The 19,675-nt window shown below is 44.2% G+C and overlaps 1 protein-coding gene across 3 annotated transcripts in view; it reads right to left on the reverse strand.

Moving 5' to 3' along the window:
• The window catches only part of LOC111265355 (fat-like cadherin-related tumor suppressor homolog), a 107,754-nt gene that overhangs the window by 46,761 nt on the left and 41,318 nt on the right, over positions 1-19,675 (reverse strand). For all 3 annotated transcript variants that reach the window (XM_022841952.2, XM_086970463.1, XM_022841953.2), the window contains exons 4-5: positions 13,887-14,138; positions 450-639 (exon numbers count right to left, since the gene is read on the reverse strand). In XM_022841952.2, coding sequence (XP_022697687.1) covers positions 450-639; positions 13,887-14,138 — 442 coding nt within the window. The remainder of the gene's footprint in view (positions 1-449; positions 640-13,886; positions 14,139-19,675) is intronic.

Raw genomic sequence — 19,675 nt, forward strand, 5'->3', positions numbered from 1 at the left:
AGTAAAAATAAATGATTTACTTATTCGTATTGAAATTTGCACTGAAATTTACAAAAAAGCGAGTTAGTCAATTCCATACAATAAATATCAGCAAGTTTAGCTACCTCTGTGGGGGGAAACGTATTTCTAGAAGAATTGACGGTGACTGGGTATGAACAATAGCAATATGGAGACCCACCTAATGTTCTTGCCTTGCAGTGTTATTTTGCTAGCGAAGAAAAATTGTTGGCCAATTCTCTGTTTGTTGTGCAGACCCGGTGGCTTCTTTTTCTTTTAAAGAAACCCAATAGAGTGCATAGCGTTCCTTTAGCACTGTCTGTAGCTGTGCTGTGTTGGATCTAAGTTTCGCATGGATCAACTCTTTCGACTAGTACAGGTGCCGTAATAAAACACCTGCCGCCATATTCCCATGCACAAAAAGACACTGTTTATACCACAAAGGCACGCACCTGTTCCTAGTTTTGGCCCACGATCCCTCGCCTCGACAGTGAGGTTATACACCCGTTCTCGCCGGAAGTCAAGTGGTCGCGTGAGCGAGATTCCGCCGAGGGTTGGATGAATGGCGAACTGTTGCGAAGGCTCCGCCAAATTGTAGTAGATCTCGCCGTTAACCCCCTGGTCGGGGTCGTCCGCGCTAACCTATAATTACAGCAATAGAATATTATAGAAATAGTTGCCATAAGGCATTGGCCCTTAAAATACAATAGTTTTCCGCTGTCAGAAACCGATATCGGATTAACTTAAATTGGATATTGGATTTAACGGGCAACTCTTTGTCCGGGCATTTTAAAGATATTTGAACCGTTTTGTAGCTAGCCGCATTCCGTCGGTGTATCAAGCGAACAGTGAGAATTTTTTAAGATTAAAATACTATCGGACTGTCTTTCCTCCGTCAGCTTCAATGTGCGCTTTCTCATACGTTTTAAACTCGTATGCAAAGAAATTAATAATAATAACAAATAAATACGGTTACAGTAAACTGTATAAAGGTGATCCCGTTGACTCAGTGACCTTGAGCCAAGCTGAGGTTATAACAACAAAAAAAATAAAATAAAAGCTGAAAGAGGAAGAGTGACCATAGCCGTAAGCTGGACGGGGGCGCTTGGTCCCATAGTCGTAGGGGGATTAAACAGGTTAAGCTAACGAGGACTTCCATAGTATGCCTTCGTAAATCGTCTGCTACAGCCCCGTCCTGCTATTCTATAAAGCAATGTGACAGGGCGGTTCGGTGCCGCTTCACGCACGAATCTAATGGTTGTCAATGCTGGCCATCAAAATAAGGTATCTGAACATGGCTGTCGGTTAATGACGTGGGAAGGTAAGGATTCGGCTCCGCCCCGAACCAAACAAATGTTGTAGCCGCCTTTTATATTAACCTAATATACCGACACCATCGACAAGCTGGCCCTCAGAGACTCGCAAGCTTTCCGGCTTTGTGCGGAAGGCTCACGGGACTTCACCGGCCGCCCTGTCAGACGAACTGCGGCCCATAGGATATCACAGCCCTTGCCGCCGGAGGCAGGCGTTCACGTCAGCTCATTCTGTCACGTTCGACGAGACGGCATCCTCGATACGTAAGCGCATAAGCTAAGATCTTTCACCTCATTGCTCAAGCCACGTTTCGGTTACAGATGTATTTTAGCTGAGACTGCATGTGATCTTCGCATCGACTGTACGTAGCGGAACGTTGCTTGGGTCGGTATGTCACATCGTCCGTGTATGTGCCAATGTTAGGATAACACAACTCAGTAACCCAGGACATCGAAAAAATATCCACAATAAAGTAGCTCGATGTCTCACTTATGCACTGGTATACATAACCCCAAAGTTGCGTCAGGAACCAAGAAGGTCAAGAAGGGGTGATCGGGCGCCATGTTGTATAAACCTTCCTCGACGTGGTGGAACAAATATGTAATTTGCAGTAAGCACAGCGGAGCTTAAAAAAACATCCTAATTTATTTATCAGATACACACAAAGACATATGTCATCTAAATTCTACATGATGCAATAATTCGATTTGGTGACACGTCAGCACTTCTGTCGATTCAGTTAGTTGCCGCTGTCTGTTCTTAGCGAGCGTGTACGGCGTTATTAATGCGAAAAATGGCGCGAATGATTCCTCATAAAATTAGTCGGCCTAAGAACGGACTATAGGGTCGCAGCGATGAGGAGCGCCAACGCTAGTAAAGACAACTCATGTTGTTGAATCTCGACAGAACTCCCGGCCAACCTCGCCATAATACACACTATTTCCGGGGCAACGTGGTTAACTTTTGATAGCGTATTAATGATTGGGTGAAGATGTGCTGCTGATACGATAGGTCTGCTACACGCTTAGCGACACATAAACGAAAGGCAGGAAAGCACAGAGAGCCGCTTTCGCCGCACGGCAACCGCTCGCTAACACCTCATCGACCTCGTTTCGTCTTCTAAGGCATCCTTCTAATTCCTCCTGCGAACAAAACCTGAACGAGGACAAGACCCTTGCGCCGCGCGAAGAGCTAACCGGGATCTCCTATTAGCTATTGTTACAAAAATGATGTTGTGTGAGCGGCAGCAGCGGACACCAGAGCTGAACGGCCCTTTTTGCCGAACTTCGCTAGCGTTCGACATCCCGTTGCGATTAAGTACCTATTGAGGACAGTGCGGCTTCCCCGCCGGTACATCATATAACAATCGTTTAATGACGCCATCCAAATTGCCGCTATCGGAACGTTGTTAGCGTGTCCATACATGCTTTTTATACCTGTCGATCAGGGAACTTAGTGATTTGCTTGCAGTTTCACGCAAATATACCATATTATATAGTATTTCGAATTCTACAACATTTATCGGGTCACAGGATAAATTTGTATAAACACATTTCATTTCGTGTGTTATACGATTATCTCTGTCAATAATACCATAATTGTAAAGAGCTCTATGAGTTTGTTTACTCACAGATTGATTGTTTGGTCACGAAACAAATTTGCACGGGTCATAAAGTCAATGGAAAAATAGTAGAAATTGGCTATACTATAGGAATGCGGTAAAGAAAACATTGTTGACGAACGACAGAAACGGATCTCAGAGTTTCGGTGACAACAGGAAGACCTACCAACTAATTAACCGTCTTCGGGAGCAATTTCTTTTATAGGGACAGAACTTTCTAGCAGGCACGTAGACTCCGTTGACTTGCTCGCCAGAAAACAGACTTCAACAGACAGTTATAGTACAGTTGCGTCGGCTCGCTGGTATTTGCTACGCCGTGTTTCTTTGCCTACTTCTACTATGGCCGCTCTTAGCTCAACACTATCGATGGCGTGCTGTGCCTATTAGCATTTAAATGAGCCGGAGAGTGGTCGAGAGTAAAAAAACAAGATTGGAAATAACGAGATTTAAGTGTTGGTCATTCAGAACCCAAGATTATCCGTCTATCTTTACTGGGGTCGATGAGTTCATTAGTCTCTATAAGAAAAACAGAATAAAAAAGAAAGTACTTCAATGACCTTCAACGAGTGCTCTATGGATCTTACTTTCGAGCATCGTCCCCTTTTCGTACATTGTCTAGGTAAAGAGTACGCCGAGATATTTGTGATTACGATGCCCTCCCTAAACCGGTAAACTTCTCTACGCACGTACGAGACCAATAATTTCGCTTATGACAATCTTTAAAAACACGCTTTGCGTTTATAAAAGGGGCAGGTCACACACAGATTGACTTTGTTGGTACGCGGCGCATACGTGAATGGAATTATCTGTCGATTTTTTTGATAGCGCTTGTATTTATTGTGCTCCAAATATCACAGTATTGCTTACATGTACCATTAAAAAAAAAAAACACTTTCTTAGAACTTCACTAGGTTTAAAAAAAAAGATGCAACGATACGCCATTGTGTTACAGGCTAAATGTATTTCTCCTATCTCCTTGGCGTGTTCGTATAATGTAGGCGTACTCAAATGTAATGCCGTTGAAAGGCAGCAGGGCGTTATTTATGCATCCTATACGTTCGCTACAGGCCGCTAGAATCGTTTTCGCTTTATTACAGAAATAGCAATAGCGTTTGTTGTAATTTAGGTTGTTGTAATGTAGCCTGTTGTAAGGGCAGCAGCAGCAGCAGCAGCAATCGCATCAAAGCAAGGAGTCAATAGCAATATAGGAATGTAAATGGATCCGAAGCCGAACATTTGCGTGAGTGGAGAACTCTATGACGCTGGCCGAACACTGTCTTCGCATAAAGGATTGCCAGCTTATCGCCTGTGGGTATCGGTGTCGTTATCAAATTATAGGATCAAATCATTCTCGGGGTCCCGGACGATTGCCCTTCTCTCGCGGCCTACCACTCAGGTATCGCCAGCATGCTCGGCCTGGCCACGGTTGGCCACAAAAAAACACGATCCTATACATACAGAGGTCCATATGCACACAGAGGCTCACAACTAGCTACACACACAAATGCAGACAAAGGGGCCCCGATGGTTTCGGCCCTTCCCTGGATCGGTGATTACTGTTGGCAGCTAAGAAACTGCGCGACAAACAGGGCAGATTGGTGGTCTTTGCCTTAGCTGCGGACTCGACGAGAGTGGGTTGATAAATCGACCGAGTAACATTAAAGCAGCGTCATATCCATTCCGGAATGGTGCGCCGCGTGTCAGTCGTGTCCGATCTCGGAAGAGCTAGGGCTCGATCTCACATAAGGCCGCCAACGAATGGCGAGCGAGCGCACAGGGCACCTTGCAGTTTCATGAACCACCCTTTCTCTTTGGCTTTCTGTTTGCCCCCTCTTACGTTCGCCCTTTGCGCCTTCTATCAGGCCCCTTTGCGATCTCACTAGCCCCTTCCTGTCGTTCACTTACTATCATCCTTTATCTTATCGGTCTACACAAACAGGCCCAGAGGGGGAGGGGGAGGGTGTACCCATCCCTTTCTCACTCTTTGCGACGTGACTCGAATTCTGCAGCGTGCAAGCGTAGGGCCCGTCCATGGTGCGGTGGATTCGTGAAGCCGTAGAGGCGCGTGCCTACAGCGCCGCTACAGGCAGGTGAACCAGCGCTGATACAGGCTGCGGCCCATTACTACCAACCGCGTTGTAGTGTCACCGCTGCCCAACAAGACCGTTCGCCATTCTTTTGCTAGGCCGGCAAATTGTTATTAAAGGCTATAACTACTCCAAAGAGAGACTAATAGCCGACAGCAAGAGTAGCAAATCGACATCGTTGCTGGCATCGGCGTGAGCCATTTATGCTCTATAGATACAGACTCAAGCCTCCTAAATAAACGATGCCCCTCCGACCATATTTCGTCGTCGACAGTTTTCGTTACAGGCAGTTGTACCGGACATCAAACTTTAAGCGTTTACTAAGTCGTAGACGAATAGTTGCCGTAAGGAATGCACCCTCACAGGTTACAGCGACACTGGCATTTTTTTTAATGCCCCATTGTAATCAGGCGGGCAAAGGCTGCAGTCGACATTGATAGCACTGGATGGCCTGACAATGTAGACTATTGCTGTTTCTATGGAAGTATATCGCATCAGGACCACCCATATTGTGCTAAAGCTGTAGTCCGTTGCGCTGGGTACACTGTGTGAAAGGAGTTTAAGTAAGGTGGGCTAAGCACCAATGGATTGCTGGATTGCAAATGGGGGAGCTAACGAGGAACGTGAATGTGACATACGCGGATATTTGTCACACATTAAGACTAGCTTTGTTTGACCTTGAATTGTTGAACATGTTCTCGTGCACGATAACATACAGCTGAATGATACGGGGACTTTTAAGGTATGAGTATTGTCGCAACTCCCTGTTGACTTCAAGTATTTTCTGAGTATATATACATATTGGATTCTTATTTTAATTTCAGCCCCCAACAGTTACTGTTCCGTAATGCCATATCATTTCTCACAATTGGCACCCCCATCCTTTAACCTTACGTATAGTGTTGAGTTAGTATTGAAGCTGCGCAAACCCCATTATGTTATCGGTTTATTATTGTTCACATTGCGTAGTCGTATTCTAGGGCTTTTGTCGTTTGCGGAATAGGGGAAGTAAGCGAATGAGAAATTATACTAAACATAAATTATACTCTTATATCTTTATATATATAGGTGTACAAATATACGAGTCAAACGATATTAAATAGCGCTTCCAAAGACGGTGGTACGTCTAAGGTCTATCTGCCACTGAAAGCTTACCATCGCAATTAAGTTACCATTCGAGCTTTTCCGAGAACTATCATTATGATCATCATTATAAACGGCAGCAGCGTATCCTCACGATCATAGCCTATAAAAACACAGGGCCTTTGATTCCGCAGGATGCGAAGCAGGCCTTACTCCACCGGTGCACTCTTCGTACGCTGATTCTCTGCCGATCAAGAACATTGTCTTGAGCATCTGCCCTGTTAGACTACACCTTGGCTTGGCTCAGGACCCATGATGCTTGGCGCCATCAACTATCTTCCACGTCGGTTTCCCGTCGGGCTGTACCAGGTTGGTCGTTGCCGTGTATCCCGGGCGATCACGATAAACCAATCGTAAAATCGCATGTCACTTAGTTTTGACAACATGAAGGAAAAGAACGATAATGCAACGCACACGTAGTATTGAAATCGCTACTTGTACTACAGTCACCGCGAACGTTCTCCGACGTAACTAACAACCACCTGAATTCTCTGTCTAACATAGTCTGGTGATATCGCGTGTCTCGATTGTGCCGTCTGTTTTTTAGCCATACGATTCTTTGACAAGTTCTTAGCGTTTTATCGTAATCCCAAGGTAATTAGGAAATAGTGCTATTTTTGGCTCACTGCTGGTCTCTATCATAGAAAAAGGTCGTTTTATTACTGGACCTCCGGTGACCGACGCCACCGTCATACATATTTGCAGAGGGGTATAATTTTACGCATTGCTCTAGGACCAATAGAATGAAGAAGGTACGTTATCTTATTTGCTTGACTGTTGCTTTTGTAGCTTCTCTCATTACTAAACTGACGCGGTAGCCTGGGAGCTCTCCAGAATGCATTTAACAGTTCAGAAGGGATGGTCACTGACCTCTAGCAAACCCCCATGGTTATGGTCGGACTAGGACTTCATCTCGCAAACTAACCAATATTACAGTGGTATCGCAACTAAGTAGCAAAACGCCTGTTCGGCCCTGGTTAGGTCGTGTTCAATAAAGAGGGGTGCAGTTGAGCTCCTTAGACGCTAGCGACGTAATAACCGCAGGTGGCTTTGAATTTCGGGTATTACCGGAGCCGTTCGGGTAGCAGTTTTATTGAGAGTAAACGAACAGAAACGAAATATCTGAACAGTCTAGATCAGATGCCACCTGAAGGTGATCTAACGAAAAGGGAGGCGCGATCCGAGGTCTGACTGGCTGGCAGAAAGGAACCGGGCAGACAAGGAAATCGACTGGCCGATTAATAGGGTTTTTTTTTCTGAGACAAAGTTATTTTTATTGGCGAGCATTGTGCAAATCAATGCTTTCGTAAGCGCTGAAACCAGTTTATGGGACTTCGAGTTTTCAACTGTGAGGTTCATTAGGCAAAATGTTCTGTTGTCTTGCAATTTCATTCGCAAGTTTGACTGACGATACGTTAACAGCTTCGTTATAGCGGATGTGACAGCAGTCAAAAACGATGAATGTATCTTTGTTCATATGGAAACACAAACAACTAAACTTTCTATGCCCTTCGCCTAGGGATCGGCACGTTGCTTTTAAGATTCCATTAGTCTTTTATTAAATATGAACTGCTAACTTTGATTTGCAAAAAAAAAAATATATATATATATATATATACATATTGTATCAGTTGTGGAATCGTACGCTTTACCATTTTTTCTCTTGTGTAACTTTACAAAAGCACCCACAGAAACGGTGCGGATAGTATTTGCACATCTCTTTTGTCTGCCTTGAGCAGCTTACTAGTTTAGCCACGGTTAAGTACAACAAGGCGGGGTGGCAGCTGTAAGCATTGTAATTCCCTTAAAGACCCCTTCGCCTTGCAGCATTTGTCCTTTTTCCCCAGCTCCAACTCTTTTCCCCTAGCTTCCACTCTATGTCCCTCGTTTCCTTCCCAGTCGTTTTTCGTACGTCCTTTGGAAAATTGGCTCGGCGTGTCTAAAGTTTCCAAGTCACGGCTTTCCAACCCAGGAGATGATTTAGTAGCGACCAGCTACACGTTACCGCAACAAGTACTGCTACCACTACTTTCACAACTACCATTGTTCCTTGGAGCACGGAGTCCCTGGCCGGCCCGCCGTTCCTGTTCCTGTTGTACTTCCGAGACTAGCAGGGGAACGGCGCGCACAGTTTCTCCTACCCTTTACATGGCTCAGCGAAACATTTGTTGTCATAGAGGAAATGTTGGACTGAGCGGCACCGGGCGACGGCGGCGCTGTGGCAGTAGCGATGATGGTGGCGATAGAATTTTTTTTTCATAAGCGTGAGAGTACGCAAGCGAACGAGGCCGACAATTGAAGAGGAACCTAACTGCTGTGTTTGGGTCGTCACCGTTTTCTGGTCTTAACGAGGCTCCAGTCTACAACGCTGTTTTGGTACTGCTGCTATTGTTAGCTATCGCTGTTCATACTCCAGCAGGACACGGCCAGAACCAACTAACTGGCACAATAGCGTTTCCCTATTCCTTCTTCACACCATAAACACAGTCGGTACATGACAGGCTGTGTCGTTCGAGTTTTTTGCGAAGGTACTGCCCTTCAGTAGGGTGTGTCCTTATCAGAGTCCTTTTCGGGTTTCGAACCTACCCTAATTCGGCCTGAATTACAGTTCGCCTTGGCTCGATCGAAAATCAACGCGAAAAATAAAAACGGGTCTACATCGTTTCGCCAACTAGTCAGCCAGCAGTGAAACTTATTTGACAGGCGTTTCCGATGATATCATTGCAGGCAGGAAAATCACTCCTATAACCTACACCATCCACCGTTTTTGGTCTTCTGGCCGAGAGGAAAAGGGATGTGGTAAAGAGTAGGAATATATGAAACAAAGTATGTGCCTAGGAGCCTTCGTCATTCCCGACTCTGGCCGCAACGAGTTCCAACTGCAAGCGCTACTACTTTTACGGCACGCTACTAGCCGGCGTCACCGTCGCTGGCACCCATCATTGGCATTTGGCTTCCTGGTAGACTCCTTCCTTCAGTTTAACTTGCATTATCCCTTAGCTAGTTCAGCCCCGGAAGTGTCGATTATGAGTCATTCGAACAGGGAGAGTGGGCACAGTGAGGATAGAGGAAAATACAGAGTGAGTGCTTCAAGGACCATTTATCATTTACAGACAAAGGTCGTTTACATGCCACACCGTTCCGGTCCGTTCGTCCCGCCTAGGGCCAGGCCGGTAAAACTGACCCACCCGCTTCCAACGGGTTTTCACTGCGTTCCCAATAGCAGGGTCAAGTCCTTCTAAGGGAAATAGCACAGCTCCATAGTAACGCCTGCCGTGCTTTTATGGCAGTAATGAAGTCTATAAAACCATCAAGCGATTCAAATTATTGTGCTAGGCAAAGGCGGCCTTCATGCTATTGCTTGCCATTCGGGTTAGCCTTCTGTGTTATAACCCATTGTGAGTCTACAGTGAATCCAACTGAACGGCAAGCTACGGTCGATTCACGACGCTAATAATTTTGTATCATTCAACGATGATGGCCAATCCTACCACTGATTACTAAGTAGTTTTCTAGTTTTCTGATTACCTCTTTCGGAGCTGACTTTTGCCCTGACAATTATTTCCAGTGTAACTGGTCACCTTCAGCTATGTGAATATTGTGAAATTAGCATGGGGTGACCTAATGAATCATTGATACATAACAGGACCTAGCTATATATTTTAAAGTGAAAAATCTATTATTTCGGTGTCGTCTATTACATCACTATAACAGCTATTTTACGCCATGGCCAGTGTCTGCCAGCTGCTGTCGCCATTCAGATACTGGCAAAACACAACGCGTCGGTTCGACTTGGGCCGCCGTGATAGCAGAAAAGGGACGCACGCATATTGTGACTCAATGGCCGTAAACAACAGACAAATGAGTATATGACCAAATTATCAACACTCATTAGCAACCAAAGCTAACGCATTCGTTACTTTGGGACGAACTGTCCATGCATACAACGATCCCTCAGCGATCGTCCGAAGGCTGCATTCACTGTCATTAGTATTAGACGTAATATTAAGCATGGGTGCCAGCTGAAGTATTTGGCAATGTTTTGATGGTAGGTGTCATCAATAACGGCCTCGGCTTAATTCAAAACACGTGCACAGTCATGTATGTATCCTCTTTGCTGGCTCGACTAGTTAAAAAAAAAAATTCTATGCACAGATACTCATAGCTTTCCGCTGTTCAACACTTAACGAAGTCTTAAGACTGAAAGATTTTATTTACTATTAGACAAGAAGATTATGTTTACCAGCCTATTACGATCTAACCAAAGTTCGCTCTCTCTCTAAAGTTTTCTCGTCAACGTCTTCTCGCAGTGATGAAAATGTGACAACAGACAGCTCCTTCAACCACCCATCAATAACGTTGGCCGTCTGATACCACAGAACATGTTATCCAAGAGTATGTACACGCGGCGTTGAATTCCATTTAGAACAAGTGACAATAACACGATGTCTAAGAAATGTGACGCCATCGCCATTTCCGTCGTCACTGGCAGTTATCCACCAGAGGTTCAAAACGAAGGGTAGTGGCAGACGAACGAGGGGCAGAAGATTGAAAGCAGACTAAGGTCATGCTGCTTCCGTAGACTGCAAAACAAGGCTTTACAAGCTTTAGGTATCTCTGGCCCAAAACTCGCAGGGTCTTTTACGCGCTTATTATATTATATTGCTGCTGAGGCGACATTAGCCTGGACAGTGGCAATGAGGACAGACGGTGCCATTTTTACTATGTCTTATATATGAACGTGCATGAAACCCGAGTTTTTAGGCTGGATGATGGTTTATGGCCCGCGAAACAGCCTCCGTCGGGATGCTAAGTCAATAAATTTTAGTATCATGACAATTTCAGCGGATAATAGCAGACTCTAGCTCCGAACTAGTTTCCTTTTTTAGTTTACTTTCGTTTGCATCTATACACTGGCCGAGTCGAGAGTGTGTTATATTCAATGACAGACATCGAAACGCGCGAAAACACCGCTGTGACGCGTCATATTATTTACCGCGTCCTTTACAACATCTAGCCTACCTGCCTATTTACCTTTATTCACCTTTTTTTAAGCCACTCTTCCACGAAACTGATCTGTCACATCGTCATCGTCGTCGTCGTCGTCGTCGTCATGAGATAACGTCACGTAAGTACTACTCAACGCTTAAGTACAGATCCACGCATCCTATATTGGTGTACTAGTAGTATAGGCGAAACCAGACGACTTTGGACGGCACGCGCGTAAATGAGCTCTGCTCTTCAAAACGTTTCTATTGGACGGGTTTTCAGCCGTCTATGGCATATACTAAAATTCTGCATAATCGAGGCTGCACAGAAGTTTTTGAGAGATTCTAGTAGTTTTGACAGATCTATTAAATGCTTAAAGGTCCGAGAGCAGCTTTATCCAGATTCGTTGATCTAAGCAAGATGACTAGAGGAGAACACGCAAATCGAACCTAACGGTAATAGAATTGGCCCTAACTAGAGTGGAATTTCGTTATCAATCATTTTTATTTAGAATTGTCTTGCAGGCAAAGGCTTCCTGCATCTAGCATCTAGCTTCGGCTAGGTAAAGGCTGACATACGCACTTCCGCAACAGCAAAAAAATAACATCGTAAACCCTACGGTGAATAAGCTAGGTGGCTTCATTCATCAGTGGCTTCAATATCTCACAAAGGCCATCCCGGTACGCGGCGACCGTAATTGTGATACTGTAATGACAAACAAATAATTGACCTCGTAGAGGCTTCTTTTCCTTTTTTCGTAATAAAAAATTCCTCGGAATCTGGCTGCAACGCAATGGTAATTATTTTCGTTATTTCAACATGGTGCTTTTAAACTAGATATAGATTGTATTGAATGCGTGCTACCTTCCTCCATCACAAGACGGTTACATTGTGCAGAAAGATGCATTTGAAAAAAACTATGTTTAGCGATTATTTCACTTACCAAATGGTTAACTTTGAAAAATGATTAATTGTACCTCGAAAAACCGACTTTTGCGTTCGGTCCACTTCTCCTTTTGTGATTTATTTACGTTCTGCACAATTGTAATCGTCTAAAATCACTCGTATTATGCACAGGATCATCTATATTATAGATTAAGGGCCTTTGTGTAGTCAGCCGGGATGGATGAATCAGCTTCGATGATGCAATCTCATCCAGCGAATCTTATATGTATGTAGGCGCGAGTCAACGTCTGCGAGGTTTTTGGCCGTTTGCCATACTGCCACACGACAAGACTTTCAACCTGACAAAAAGGCGCTTATGTACGCTTCTTTTTAAATCGATTGCACTAAAAAACAGAACCTAAGCAACGTTCTGTAAGGAGCGGGTTCAAAGCGACGCGCGCGACCGAGACAACAAATTTCATAGCGCCTATCTTCGCCTGCACATATAGGCAGATGGTAACCGATGCAGGGTGGCTGCCGAATCGCTACTGCGATATATTAAAAAGTATCGCCATAGCTGTGATAATCCGTACTAATAAGTCAAGATCCGTCGGTTTGTCGTTTCTATAATAAATATATTAGATATGGTACCATTTGCATTTGCTGAGTAAGACTACATATAACCTATTAAAGTTCAGGATCACTGCCAGCAACATTGCTACTAACTCACTACCACTAGATCAACATTATTTCGATTAGGATCGCGGCCGAACAGAGAACGTACGCGATTTTTGTCTGTTAGAGACTATGCCGAAGCGGACGAAAAGGGTGACTGCTTCAACATGCATAATTGCAGACCTGACCTCATTTGATAAAAAAAAAAAAAAAGATTAAAAAAGGTCGCTTATCGGGTTAAATACACGAGGCGAGACACCGATTAAGAAAAGCAGTACGCTTTAGCCAATGGTCAGCGCTGCTGCGAAGTGGCTTATCCTCGTAAGAAAGCGTTGTAGCAAATGATCGAATTGATTTCATAGTACATCCAGATGAATCGGAGAGCACGACAGTTGATCATGAGCTGGACACTAGCAAAACAGAGTTACTGTTAACTCAGGTTTCGATAGAAATACAGAGCAAAATTTTAGTGAGATGGACGGCATTATCAACAACTATTCACCTGAGAATTTAAGCTAACTGGTCCTTTAATAGGGAGCGCAACAGACCTAGAGAGTCTGGCGTCGCCCGTCGCATAGTGATTGCTAGGTTTGACGTTAACGGCCTTTTTTCTTTGAACTTCCCTCGTTTACCCAGAGGCTGATACTGGCGAGACGTTTAAGAATCTCCCTACACAGGGCGGATCCCCTTAGGCGTCTGCAGTTCGTGAAATAATTTTTCCTTCTGATGATACTGCCGCTCCAGAGTGTAGCCCATTTCTTTACTATTTACCTGCCGCTTCATTGGCTCCTGTGCGTCCCAAGTGAGCAGAACTCTATGTTCGACAAAAGTCTTCGGATTTTATCTAATGCAGTTTCGAGCAGGTTTAACTTTGGTTTGCTGGTGGTTCTTGGCAAACTAGCTTCTTTGTAATATCACACAAACAGAAAGAACAATATATTCTTCTTTAAAATACTACGACTAAAAGGATCAGCTTCACCCGCTAACGAATGTGAATTATTTTCTATATTTAATCGTAGTATTTTCGTTCGTGAACTATACGAGCAAACATTGAAAGCAGTCGACAAGTGTAATAGCACAGGTTCCTGTAACGACTAAGCCGCTAAACTGTGCACTTCAATGAGAACCTCACGATTGACTTACTACCGCCAATAATACCCCATAGTGATGCTTACCTTAAGCACAGTCTGATGTAACGGTGTCATTTCCGACACGGAAATGTTGTACGTCTTCGGATAGAACAATGGCGAGATGTCGTTCTTGTCGAGAATTCGGACGAGCACATCGCAATGCACGTCGTATAGCTTGCGGTTCTTATGTTGCAGCGTGCCGCGCACTTTCAAACGATAGCGATCCTGATATTCGCGATTGAGCACTACCGAGTTTTCTGTTCGAATTCGTAGTAGTAGGTACCAAAAATCGCCGACCTGCAACGTGGGATGAAACGAGACCTTCTTAGACTCCCTGCCGATTCGTATTACAGGCACTCGTTATTAAAACGAGATAATGTATGAATGACAATCATCACAGCATTTGAATTTCTCCTGAGTACCACAACGACACCGAAGTGCTCTTAAAAAAATCGACTGCCCCTTCCTCTCCCCGCCTTCTGCCACAGGCAATTTTATTAAGAACAATCGGAAAATTGCACGAGTTTGCAAACGCGAACTGCGGCTAGCTGTATTAATCATGATTATTACCGGTCGCAGTTTTGAACTCGGCAGAAAAACAATAGGCGAACACTTGTGGACACGTTTTATGCGTGTATACATAAACGTATTCTTAGGGCGGGGGTAACACAACGTACTAACTACACCCAACCGTAGAACAAACTGTATATTGGAAGGTATTATATATACGTTTAGGTCTTCGGTTGTAAAGGCAGAATTGCCTCGTTGGCTCGCGTCGGTGGTAAAAATAAAAATCGAATAGAGGATGCGTATTATCTGAAGCATGATAATTGTTCAATTGAGACTCATGCATTTCTCAAGTCTCCCAGAAGAGCTGCAGATCGTTTCAGTAAGTATAGACACTGAACAAGGCATCTTGTTCATATATTAATTATATAAACATACATTGTATGGGGTGCTATTACATATTTATATAGATTGCTACAAACTGACTTGTCACAGTTCAGTATTGTTAGCAACAAGCTTCTCATTGGGATTGATATTTGGCTAAAACAAACGATGCCGTAAGAAAACCATTTTTCACTATATGTTATAGGGCTCGAAGGTTAACCAGCTTTATTTCGGTACTGACCGTCGCCGTAGAATTCTTCATATCTACTGTATATATTCACAGGGTTACATTTATGTGCCGTTGACAGGTGGGACCATTATATGTATGCGTATAATGAAGCGTTGGTGAGCATCGTGAGAGACTCACTAGAAGTCCTGTTCTGCGGCAGCAAACCGATAAGCACACAAAAGACGAACGTCCCGTTCTGTAAAGGACGTATTATTGATTTTGTAAGCGCTCACTGGGCCATCTCTTTTCAAACGCTATCGGTTCCCTTTTTCCATCTTTGTGATGACAAATCGATTTATATTCGGGGCTCCCTCGCAATGATCTCAATTCCACGCAAAAGAACCTCACTGACTTTCATAGCTTCCACGAGGTTTCTGATAACCGATAACAATCGGCGTACGAGTTCATTGCATATTCATTTAACCCAAGATATTATATGTTAGAATTAAAAAATTGACATTGTACTGCTAGTACGCGCTTACACGAAGTATGTCTATCTCCTGCATACTCCCTGGACATGGGCAGGCACTTAAAGACCTGCGCAGTACTAATAATCAGATGTACTGCAGACTTCAGTAAACGGACGAAGAATTTTGTTTCATTACATATATTTAAGATAGAGTTACAGGCATACATAAAACATTCTACAGGTCCTTCAAAGCATTCGTTCTACCTAAATGGTTACGGGTACGTTACTTAAGATCATTTCAATAGTTGATCTGCACCCCCGAAAGCGGCTACATTCTAACATAAGTAAATTTTGACAAGGCTGACATTCAATTTCGATCGAGATTGAAACTAACTAAAGTTTAATCCCTAACCAAGATAACGTACTCTAATGTTTTGAGGAAACCTTAAAGTATTAATTTATATAGTAGGAAATACCTAGAATAATGCGAAAACGAGGAGATTAGAGCTAACCCATATTAGCGAGTGGCCATGAAAAAGGCCCGATTAGCTTAGAGTAATATATAGAACTGCTAAGAGAAACCTAAAGGTATGTTGTCGGAGCGAGCCTTTTCACCATGTAATTCGTCCTTGTCTCCGTTTTCTGTAAGTCTGACTAGTTTTAATTTCTAGCTATTTACACTCCCGTTAACTAAGATAGGACAGAGAGCGTGATCGAGAGGACGGAAACCCTGTTGAGCACTAAAAAAAAGGCCCCCCCACAACGACTTATCTAACAAAGTCATTGTGGGGGGCCTTTTTTTCTATCTGCCTCGTTTATTATCGCTCCAACTTATGCGTGTGAGATAATATACATTGTTTTTATTTTGTTTCAATAAACTAAGCACCGTGTACTGCTTTTGTAGTTGATCTGCTACTTCAGTAGTACAATAGGCCAATGATGAAACTGAACATAGTCTTGTTTCTGCCCTGGGTCGTGTTTGTTTGTTCAGCAGAGCAAAGCAATCAGTGGAGAATTTTGCAAGAAAATTTAACCTCCAAGTAAAGATTGTAAAGGTCATTATTTTCGCGTATTGCTTTAAGGCCTGAAGAAGTGTTGAATGCAATGACGAAGCATATTTCATTCGCTCCGTGGCTACAGTGGAACAATTATATGGCTTCTTCATGCTGGCACTACGTTGTTGCTGTTGGTCTCGTTTGGCTACGGTTTTTAGGCAAAGTGAAATCGCCCGGGAACGTTCTATGCACTGTGTCGCTGCAAAAGCGCACGGAAAATAAACACTGTCGACTGACATTACCGTTTCCGTAAAACCGACGCTATTCCCGTTTCAACCCGCTTTGGCCTGATGGTCCATTTAGGCTCTGCCCATTTACGTCTCAAAGGAGATGGGCCGAATCAAACAGGACACCTGCAATGAAATTCTATTGGAACTCCAACTCACTCTTTTAATAAACCCCACTACCCAAACCCAGCCTTTGCAAGCAGCAAGGGCACGTTGAGCTCACTCGCCACCCTGAGACCTTTGCCCTTTCTTTCTGTCTGTCTGTCCCCTGCTTTAGCTCGTCGCATTGGTTCGGATTCGTTAGAACTAGATGGTTCCTTCTTCCTCTTCGTCGTATTTTCAAAATGTCGGCTACCTCTCTTTATCGCCATGATCGTGGCTGCCGTAAGCCTTCCCTTTGCGCTTTACGGATATCGTTTTTTTCCTCTATATCCAGTTTATTTCGAAGGAATTTTTTAACAGTCAACTACACTGAAGTGTCTAAGATGTACATATACACATACATAGATTTATATGCTGATGATTCGCTTCAGAGCAGAGACAGGCAAGCCAAAATAAGAGGAATTGTTTTTATGTTGATGGCGAGTAAAAAATTATTTTGATGACTGTGGCTTTTTGAGGGTTCGCAAATAACTGTTTTGCTGTTGAGCTGTGCCGTCCATGCAGATCTGATCGTCGCAGATGACCTGTCTTCCCAATACTTGATATACTAAACTTAGGCGTGCGTCAAACATGATGCAGGTCTACGAATTTTCGAATGGCTGTATCACCTAAAATGACTGGCCCCGAAAAGACCAAGAGGATGGCCAATTTTATGACGGACGGACTGTGTTATAAACTTTAGTTCTTTGATGCTCCGCAGACAGACTGGCTGTTAGCCGGATGCGATACATTGCTACAGGGCCACTTTCAACTGTCTATCTGACCGGCGGTTGGGGAAACAGCCACAACAGCTCTATGGTCCTGGATGCATGACGATGACGCCGTTTTGTGGGGCCCCTGGGTGGCATTATTGGGATGCCATTACCGACCATGCGACAAGAAAGCCAACAGACGACTATCGTGATGACCTACCCACCTCGAAGCCCTGGCCTTTTGTCTTTTCGTACTCTTCTCTCTCTCTCTTTTACATATATATTCCGTCCTCCACTCGCCCTTTTTCTCCGTCTTCTTTTTCCTGCTCACCCCAGCCACCGCTTTCAGTGTGTATTCCGCCTTGTTCTCGTTCCTCTTCCATATAAAAATTGCCGAATAAGCCCGCCAGACACATCATCGCATAGCTAGACATAAGATGATCCCTCAACGACGGTCTCGTTAATCTACCCCCTTTCCTCCTGCCTCCCACCCTCCGCCCCCCTATGAGTTGGCGCTTCTGTTGCAACGTCGTCCTCTATTGAGTGAATACCATAGCTGCTATTACAAACTCTGCGGCCGTCGCTACTAGAACTACTATAGCCATGCTAGCAGTAACGTTGTTATAGATCAGTGGCTGCCAGAGCTGACGGTGCGCTCATACGTTACGCGTATGAAAGCCATCGGTAACTCCGCCCTCATCCGTTGCTAGCATCGTTATCGTGTGCGAGTACTGCCGTCCACTACGTAGGCAGTAAAGGACCTCTAAAAGGACGTACATCAAAGATTGCGACGCACGCAATCATGCCGTTACTACTACCGAGTGCGACCCAACCCGACTCTGACCTGTGTCGAAACCGTTGCCTAGTTTAACGCTGACGATTCGCTTCGTAGCGATGAAATGCGAGCTTCGCGTGACGACGCTTCGCGAACACTATCTTGAAGGACGGCTCTCTACTGGCTTAGTTTGAGGAGGGGGAGGGGGCAAAAAAGGAGCAGCATCTTGCTCCTCACTTCAGTGAGTGAAGCAACGAATCGCTAACCATTGACATTGGCTGGTTTCCAAGATCTTTAGATGTGCACCTCAGTCGCCAGCTGGGCACGAAGAGGTAGCGAGTGAATTGAATCTATTCATTTTTCGCAGTAATCGACGGGTAGCCTCATTGACTTTGTCTCTCTCTCTTAGTGAGATGCGAGAGACACAGTCTGTGTGCAGCAACCAAGTGACGGCAGCAGTTACGCCGGTGGTCAGACTAGGTGACTAGTGGCCAAACGAGCAGACAAACAAAGAGCCAAGGAGAAGGGTTTTTCTAGATCGATTTTCGCAAGCGGCGCCGACTTTGCTAGAAAGGGAGCCGCTAGTTGCTGCTGCAACTAACTTGGCTTTTATCCACCCTTTCATCTGATTAGTGGCTTCGTCTGGCGCACCGCCAGGGGTGGTAAGTAGAAACCTTGCTCGACGCGCTTTTCCTTGTCCCCTGTTTCTTTTCTTATGTTCGATTGCAGCAGCTGCTGCCTTGCACTGTGCGCATATGTGGGTCCGCAGAGGAAATAATCCCAACCCAGACGCTGTTATTCCAGGTCACAGCAAAAAGCAAATAAGAACATCGTCGTGGTTCTAGTGGGTACGTAATAATAGGACATGACAACGAAACTTGGCCAAACAACACTGCTAGATGCTTTTTATAGAGATATCTATACACAGACAGTAAATCGGTATTCATTTCCAAATGATATATTGAATATTATAACATTTAGTAGATTTGATAGATAAATAGATAGTAGATTGAATTCATTCCCTGATTTCGTACAACTGACACAGCAAACGAAATCAATTAAATCATTTTGATACAGATACCCTCAAAACAATATACGAAAACGGTTTACTAGGCAGTAGAAGGTGTATTGAAGAAATCTTTAACTTACAAATATAGCATCGCCTGATAAACGGGATTAACAATAACTGCACTATATATCAAATACGTCTAGTACACTTGACATGGTTTCATGGCAGTCTTCAGAATCGCTATGGCAAAGCCGCTTTAAACTTAGATTAAGTTGTGCCGATAGCCTTAAGTAGCTGCAGGCAATCTGTGCAAGTTGATGGCTGAGGCGTGCTTTGTGAGCGCGCAAGTTTTTTCCACGACCCAATAAAACATTCGAGAACTGAT

The sequence above is a fragment of the Varroa jacobsoni genome, unplaced genomic scaffold (genome assembly GCF_002532875.2).
Source record: "Varroa jacobsoni isolate VJ856 unplaced genomic scaffold, vjacob_1.0 scaffold_962, whole genome shotgun sequence".
Taxonomy (NCBI): domain Eukaryota; kingdom Metazoa; phylum Arthropoda; class Arachnida; order Mesostigmata; family Varroidae; genus Varroa; species Varroa jacobsoni.